The 8,489-nt window shown below is 46.0% G+C and overlaps 1 protein-coding gene across 1 annotated transcript; it reads left to right on the forward strand.

Annotated features, from left to right (window-relative positions):
* Nucleotides 1–8,487, forward strand: Ythdf2 (YTH N6-methyladenosine RNA binding protein 2). Its single transcript, XM_005353136.3, has 4 exons — nt 1–307; nt 764–788; nt 1,428–1,507; nt 6,330–8,487. The coding sequence occupies exons 1-4, from the start codon at nt 281–283 to the stop codon at nt 7,953–7,955; spliced, it is 1,758 nt and encodes a 585-aa protein (XP_005353193.2). The 5' UTR covers nt 1–280; the 3' UTR covers nt 7,956–8,487.
* Nucleotides 8,488–8,489: the final 2 nt, after the last annotated feature.

Below are 8,489 nucleotides of genomic sequence, written 5' to 3' on the forward strand. Positions count from 1 at the left end.
CGCTCGTCTCTGCTGCTCGGCGCCCATAGTCCGGCTGCGAGGGGCGGGCGCGCGCGTAAAAGCATAGAGACGGGCGTTGAGCTGCCCGCCTAGAGCGTCGCCGAGTCGGAGCCGGAGCCCGAGCCGCGCGCCGTGTCTCCGCTGCGTCCGCCGAGGCTCCGAGTGTCAGGGACAAAAGCCGCCGCCGCACCCTCTGCTCCCGCCGCCGGGGCTCATCCGCTGCTGCCGCCGTCCTGAGGAGGAGTCCGCTGCCGTCGTCCCCAGTGAGGATCCGAGAGCCATGTCGGCCAGCAGCCTCTTGGAGCAGGTACAGGCCCAGCCCGCATGTCTCGGCCATTGTGTGAGTCGAGACGGAGCCCGACTAGGCCCGGGCCCACCGCTCCGGGCCGGGCCGCGGCGGCGCCTCTCGTGGCTTGGGATTCCGGCCTTAAGCCGGCCGCGCCCTGCGCCTCCCGGTCTGGCCCGCTCTTCCCGCTCCTCCCTGGACCTCGGAGGCCGGGTGGCCGCGCCGCGCCGCTCCGCGCTCTCTCCCCACAGCGGCCCGGACTTCCCTTCCTCGTTTCCTCCTCCTTCCCTCGTGTCGCTGGCGGCCCGGGCCGGGTGACCCGGCGGCCTAGCACGTTTCCCCGCCTCCCCCTCACCACGCGTCCCCTCAGGCCTGCTCCCTTTCTTCCCCGCTCGGGTCCTGCTCTCATTAGTCTTTTTCCCTTTCCGTTTTCTTCCCGGACGACTTGCTGCTCGGCGACGTCCCCTCCTCCCGCAGAGACCAAAAGGTCAAGGAAACAAAGGTAAGTCGGGCTCCGCTGGTGGCCGCCGGCCGGGCGTGGGGGGGGGGGCACGCCGGACAGCGGGGGCGGGGTCTCGGGGACGCGCCCCGGGGAAAGGACCTTTCCCTAGCCGCTCGGTTCGCAGGTGCCTCTCGCGGGGCGCTCGACCCTTTTGGTGTGCTCCTGCAGCTGGCGAGCAGCTTTTTCGTTAACAACGAGTAATTCATGAGCGGGTGGGGGTGGAAGGCGCTTTGCAAAGCCCCAGGTCCTTAGTTTCCCGTAGGTCTTAGGAGGCCTTTGTTTTCCCTCCTCGCCGATCACTTTCTGGAAGTAACTTAGATGTGGCGGGGCGTGGGGGGTGGGGGGAGCCGGAGGGAATTGAAATTCGGAGGCGCCAATAAACCGACCTTTTAAAAAGAAAAGCTTGCTCTGGGGTTGGGAGAGTCGGGTTTTTTGTTGTTGTTGTTGTTGTTGTTGTTTTATGTTTTTTTTATTTCCCCCACTGGTTGAATCTCGCTTCAGCCTTGGCGCTCACCGTTATCCCTGAGAGCTTGGTTGGTGGCTCTGCACTAGCGTGGGTTCTTCCTGGTGAGGGTGTAATTGATGAACTTGGGGGAGCTTGTCGGACCAGGACATTCCTAATCTGACTTTCCCCTCTAGTACAAAATGGATCTGTGCATCAAAAGGATGGACTGAACGACGATGACTTCGAACCTTACTTGAGTCCACAGGCAAGGCCCGTGAGTAGCTGATCATTTTCCACTATCTGTGAGACTTTTCTGCCCTATCAGTCAGTCTCACTTTTGTGTAGGAGGGGGTTTACTTTTAATACTTAATAACTTGTTATAAACCGTTTATTACAAACGTTATAAGCTGTGTGGTCAACAAAGTATGTGCTCTGAGACCATATACTGATAACAGGTCGCTGTGTAAGTGCAGTAATACTGGCCTGAGTAATGAATTGTCTCACATTTACCAGGAATATATCAGTGCAAAATTAGGAATATTGGCTAGTGTTTAATGTTCTGACTGCGCTGAAGGAAACAAAACCTTGTCTTTTAGGAAAATTGGGTTACCAGTGTAGTGAGATTCTACTGTGTAATCACGTGTGAACTTCAGCGATAATCGCTGGTCTCTAGTGAACTCTTCATGTAATAAAATTTTTTCGAAGTGAGACAAAGTGGGATGCTTGCTCTTTGATTTGCACTAATTTAGTATTTCTAGAGAACAGCTTTGTATATCTCTTGTGGCTGATGTAGTTATGAAATGAAGTTACAGTTAGGACACTTTAGCACAGTTGATGGAGCGTGTTCTGGAATTAGCTCTGTAGACCAGAGAGCCCCCTGCGTCTGCTTCCCCAGTGCTGGGATTAAAGGTGTGCACCACCATTGCCCAACCTTACATAAAATTTTTGAGATAGCCCATCTAAACATTTTCACAGTGAGAGTACAAAGACCATCTAGGGTAGTAGTTCTCAACCTTACTGTAATACACAGTTCCTCATATTTTGGACCCCCCCATAAATTATTTTTCTTGCTGCTTCATAACTAATTTTGCTGCTGTTGTGAATTGTAAATATCTGATAATCAGTAGATAATGGGACCTCCCTCAAGGGTTGAGACTTCACAGATTGAGAACTGCTGATCTAGGAAGTGACTGGAAAAAGTTTCCACAGAGGACAACCAGCTAATCAGGAAAGTCAGGGAAGGAAGTAGAGGAATGAACTATTAATAGCTACTGTTAATAAAGTAGTTTGCTTTCCTAGTAACTGTAACAGAGAGTGGGAACATTTAGAATCAATATATGTATGTATACATGCATGCATGCATGGGAGGTGGGGCGTGGTTTCAAGACAGTTTTTCTTCTCTGTCCTGGCTGCCCTGGAACTCACTCTGTAGACCAGACTGGCTTCGAACTCACCGAGACGCACCTGCAGACTCTGCCTTCCTAGTGCTGGGATTAAAGGCATGCACTAGCACTGCCTGGCTAGAATCAGTTCTAGGTAGTGCTTGTAAAGTATTGTGTAATTCAGATTTTTGAGCTTTATGGCATGTGGGGACTTGACATTACAGGTATAGACTTTCATCTGTCTTGGCATAATCCATGCTAGTAAGAATGTTTTCTTTTTCTTTGAGAAGTAAGCTGGAAGCTTAAGTAGTGGTTTTTTGTTTTTGTTTTTCTTTTCTTTTTTTTTTTTTTTTGGTGGTCTAATCAAGAGTAATTCATAGAACTGGGAATGATCTCTTCTTGCCTTTAATTCCAGGACTAGGGAGACAAGTGGATCTCTGAGTTTGAGGCCAGCCTGGTCTACATAGAGAGTTCTAGGACAGCCAGGACTATTACACAGAGGTTTAAACCCTGTCTCAAAAAAAACAAAAGAACTCTATGCCAGTCATGACTACATGCATAGTAATACTGTCTCAAAAAAAAAGTAATTTATGGGTTTTGTTACTGTTGTTTTTTAATGTGTGTGGTGTGCTTAACACAGGGCCTTATGTATACTAATTCATGTAATTTTTCCCCCACCCCCGCCCGTGTTTCTCTGTGTAGCTCTGACTGTTCTGGAACTCTACCTAGACCAGGTTGGCCTCGAACTCTCAGATCCACCTGCCTCCTGAATGCTGAGATTAAAGGCGTGAGCCACCACTGCCTAATTCATGTAATTTTTAGCTGTTTGTTTCTCCCTTCCCTTCCTCTCTCCCTCTCTCTTTCCCTCCATTCCTCCCTCCTCTTTCTCTCTCTCTCTCTCTCTCTTTTTTTTTTGGTAGTCTCTTTATGTAGTTTTGAGTAGCTTCACACTCCCTGAGATCTGTCTGCCTCTGTCTTCTGAGTACTGGGATTAAAGGTATAAGGCACCATGCCTGACCTTATCAAACTCCCATTAGCTGAAAATTTTATTATGTAGATGTGTTTAGAGGCTAGAGAATACTATTGATGCTGTTTCTGGCCTTGGCAATACAAGTCTAAGTCCTATAAGGTGCTTGCTGTTTTCCAAGTTTCTTCAGGATAGCTACCTATTGGTAGCTAATGAATTGGTAAATAATGAGTGCCTTAGTAAGAACTATTACAACTAAGGCAGACTATGAATTGAACTATGTGTTTATGCAGATCAATTTTTTTATGTACCTCTTGCTTTTCACTTGAGGTTATTCTATGTGCCATAGGGTTCATTTAATTTAATTTTGAGATAAGTTCTTACAGTGTTGCCCTGTCTGACCTGGTATGTGTAATGTTGACCAGGTTGGCTTCCAGTTGATAGAAATTCTTCTGCCTCTGCCTCCCTAGTGCTGGAATGAAAGGTGTACATCACCATGCCCAGCAGTGCTGTAGGTTTTTTATGCAAAAATCACAAACTAAGAGGAAGACTTGCACAATACCATTTATTTCCGTGATTTAAAGAGTAATTGTGCGTGATTTCATATTTCTGATTATTTAAGGTTATAGACTTATGTCATATTTTTATTCTTCTAATGCTAAAGGTATAATACTAAATTCAAATGATTGCCATTCATTTGGTAGATGATATTAAACAGGAAGTACTCCCTCCACTCCCCACCCTTCCATATTTTAAGTTCTTTGGAGATCACTGTTTCCACTCTAGGTTATTATAAAGTTTATATAGTGAACATTGTTAGTTTATGAGGGAAGAATGCTTGAACAGACAATTGGAATAGAACTTGAAATTTGTAAGTTTTTTTGTTCTTTTTTTTTTAACCCCCTTCCAAAATTTTCTTACACACCCACACTGACTAAATAGCTGGACATATATGTGCTACTCTACAGATGTGGAGGGCAGAGAACAATTTGTAGGAGTTGGCTCTCTGTCCTCCACGTATCAGGGGCCTACCTCAGGTTCTTGACTGGATTACTCACTGAGCCATCTTGCCAGGTTTTTTTTTTTTTATTAACATTTATTTATGTGGGTGTGGGCCTACACAGCCTATATTTGGAGGTCAGAGGGGAACTTGATGGTACCAGTTCTCATCATCTTATGGTGCTCGTGATTAAACTCAGGTCATCAAGCATGGTGGCAAACACCTTTACTCCTTGAGCCATCTTTTGGTCCTCATAGGATTTATTAATTTTATGTTTTGACTTTTTTTTCCCCCGAGACAGGGTTTCTCTGTAACTTTGGAGCCTGTCCTGGAACTAGCTCTTGTAGACCAGACTGGCCTCAAACTCACGGAGACCCACCTGCCTCTGCCTCCTGAGTGCTGGGGTTAAAGGCATGCGTCATCACTGCCTGGCTTGGCCTGTGTTTTGTTCTGTGTGTATTGTATGGTATGTACAGTGAATTTGTGCCTGGTGCCTGTGGAGGTCAGAAGAGGACATCAGATTCCCTGGAACTGGAGTTACAGATGGTTGTGAGTCACTCCATGGGTGCTAGGAACTGAACCCAAGTGCTTTTAGCCATTGAGCCATCTTTTCAGTCCCTACTTTTTTTTTTTTTCCTTATTGGACATAGAATCTGTTTTTGTTAGGTCTCAAACTCAATTTATAGCTAAGCTCTTGATTTCTACCTTCATACCTCATACTCACGCTTACTAGGCTTACAAGAGTGTGCCATGAAGTCTGGCTCTTTTGCTGGAAGCTCTTGAACACTGATCCTCCATAATTCCCAATTTTCAAATCTAAAATGAATTAGTTTTAATAAAGACATCATCTCCACTGGGCCTGAACTGGCAGGAGTTAGAAGTAAGCCATAGTTCCACACCTCTCTGGGATATAGAGCAAGACCCTTTAATTCTAGCTCTTGGGAGGCAGAGCAGGGGGATCTGTCCGAGTTCAAGGCTGACTTGGTTTAAGCCAGCCCAAGCTACATAGTGAGAGCCTGTCTAAAAGTAACAACTGCCCAGGCATGACAGAGTGTGCCTTTTTTTGGGGGGGGGTGAATGGGGGTATGTATGGGTGATTTGCCTGCATGTATGTTATGTTCCACGTGTGTGCTTTGTTCACAGAAGGCATCAGATCTCTTGGGCCTGGAGTAACAGATGGCTGTTAGTTGCCATGCATGTGCTGGGACCCAAACCTGAATCTTCTGAGGTTCTGCAAAAGGTTTTAACTGTCCAAGCCTAGTGGTACACACCTTTAAATCCCAGCACACTGAATTCTAGGCCAGCCTGGTCTACATAGCAAATTCTAAGACAGCCACAGCTACATAGTAAGACTCTGTCTCCAAAACAGTGACAACAAAAATCTCTATTTACTGTATGTATCAGCTTAGCTTTACATGCTTACACAGGACCTTTAGGTATGGTGTGACATGCCTTTAACCTCAGCACTTAGAATCTGAGGCAGGAAGATTGCCTTAAGTTTGAGGCCAGCTGGGATATATATATATATATATCACATAAAAGCCAGCAACCAAAAAAGATTTAAGCAGCTGTCACATCAAAATTTCATATTGTTCAAAAATGCCAGGAAGTTTACAGAAAGGTGAATGGACTATTCCCTTTTGTGGTGATGGCTCAAATACTTGAGTTGTGATTGTGGAAGGGATGTCCTGTTATTTATATTATTTATATATATGTTGTTTTGATGTATTTGTCTTTTCTTCCACAGAATAATGCATATACTGCCATGTCAGACTCCTATTTACCCAGTTACTACAGCCCTTCCATTGGCTTTTCCTATTCTTTGGGTGAAGCTGCTTGGTCTACTGGAGGTGACACAGCCATGCCCTATCTAACTTCTTATGGACAACTGAGCAACGGAGAGCCCCACTTCCTACCAGATGCAATGTTTGGGCAACCAGGAGCCCTAGGTAGCACTCCATTTCTTGGTCAGCATGGTTTTAATTTTTTTCCCAGTGGGATCGACTTCTCAGCATGGGGAAATAACAGTTCTCAGGGACAGTCTACTCAAAGCTCTGGATATAATAACAATTATGCTTATGCACCCAGCTCCTTAGGTGGAGCCATGATTGATGGACAGTCAGCTTTTGCCAATGAGACCCTCAATAAAGCTCCTGGCATGAATACTATAGACCAAGGGATGGCAGCACTGAAACTGGGCAGCACAGAAGTTGCAAGTAGTGTTCCAAAAGTTGTAGGCTCTGCTGTTGGTAGTGGGTCCATCACTAGTAACATCGTAGCTTCTAGCAGTTTGCCTCCAGCTACTATTGCTCCTCCAAAACCAGCATCTTGGGCTGATATTGCTAGCAAGCCTGCAAAACAGCAACCTAAACTGAAGACCAAGAATGGCATTGCAGGATCAAGTCTTCCACCACCCCCAATAAAGCATAACATGGATATTGGAACTTGGGATAACAAGGGTCCTGTGGCAAAAGCTCCCTCACAGGCTTTGGTTCAAAATATAGGTCAGCCAACCCAGGGGTCTCCTCAGCCTGTAGGACAGCAGGCCAATAATAGCCCGCCAGTGGCTCAGACATCAGTAGGGCAACAGACGCAGCCATTGCCTCCACCTCCACCACAGCCTGCCCAGCTCTCAGTCCAGCAACAGGCAGCTCAGCCAACTCGCTGGGTAGCACCTCGGAACCGTGGCAATGGGTTCGGTCATAATGGGGTGGATGGTAATGGAGTAGGACAGTCTCAGGCAGGTTCTGGATCTACTCCTTCAGAGCCTCACCCAGTATTGGAGAAGCTTCGGTCCATCAATAACTATAACCCTAAAGATTTCGACTGGAATCTGAAACATGGCCGGGTTTTTATCATTAAGAGCTACTCTGAGGACGATATCCACCGTTCCATTAAGTATAATATCTGGTGCAGCACAGAGCACGGGAACAAGAGACTGGATGCTGCGTATCGTTCCATGAACGGGAAAGGTCCCGTTTACTTACTTTTCAGTGTCAACGGCAGTGGACACTTCTGTGGAGTTGCAGAGATGAAATCTGCTGTGGACTACAACACATGTGCAGGCGTGTGGTCCCAGGACAAGTGGAAGGGTCGTTTTGATGTCAGATGGATTTTTGTGAAGGACGTTCCCAATAGCCAACTGCGACACATTCGTCTAGAGAACAACGAGAATAAACCAGTGACCAACTCTAGGGACACTCAGGAAGTGCCTCTGGAAAAAGCTAAGCAGGTGTTGAAAATCATAGCCAGCTACAAGCACACCACTTCCATTTTTGATGACTTCTCACACTATGAGAAACGCCAAGAGGAAGAAGAAAGTGTTAAAAAGGTAACCGTCTTAATCAGACTATGGGGAAGGAGGAGGCCTTAGAGAGGATAAGAAAGCTATTGCAGTGAGTGAATGGTTAATAAAATCTCTGTAAATAATGCTGTCATTTAGCAGCTCAAGGCTTTATGGGAGGATAATTGGTCTTTTGAACCCTAGTGTGAAGGAATGTGAGCTTTAGTGGAGAGCAGAAACAGTACGGTTTGAACTGAACTGGTATAGACAGATAATTGTAAAGCTACAAGAGGGAAACCTGAAGTGAAAGGAGAGGGTGGCGGGTATAATGTATGAATGCTCTTTGGACTTGGTCCTTTACCTTTGGTAGTTTTGTGTTATTTTCAAGACTTGGTGTGTTACCGCCTTGAAATCTGTCTGCTTCTGACAGTCGAGTTTATTGTTTGTTAGAACTTTGCTTTACTCTTTATAGTGTCTACTTTATTATTTTTTTTTCAGTGATGGGAATTGAAACTAGGATATGCTAGGCAAGCCCTCTGTCCCTGTGCCACATGCCCAGCCATTGGAAAGTTATCATATGTAAAACTTTATTATATGAAACTTTAAAACAGCAGTAAAAGGGTT

The sequence above is a fragment of the Microtus ochrogaster genome, chromosome 10, assembly GCF_000317375.1.
Source record: "Microtus ochrogaster isolate Prairie Vole_2 chromosome 10, MicOch1.0, whole genome shotgun sequence".
Lineage (NCBI taxonomy): Eukaryota > Metazoa > Chordata > Mammalia > Rodentia > Cricetidae > Microtus > Microtus ochrogaster.

What these genes read in the sequence shown, in the direction of transcription:
- Ythdf2 (XM_005353136.3), top strand. Translation starts at nt 281, where the DNA reads ATGTCGGCCAGCAGCCTCTTGGAGCAG. An exon ending in AAAAGGTCAAGGAAACAAAG is followed by an intron (nt 789 to 1,427) that starts GTAAGTCGGGCT and finishes TTTCCCCTCTAG; the next exon opens with TACAAAATGGATCTGTGCAT. An exon ending in TGAGTCCACAGGCAAGGCCC is followed by an intron (nt 1,508 to 6,329) that starts GTGAGTAGCTGA and finishes TTTCTTCCACAG; the next exon opens with AATAATGCATATACTGCCAT.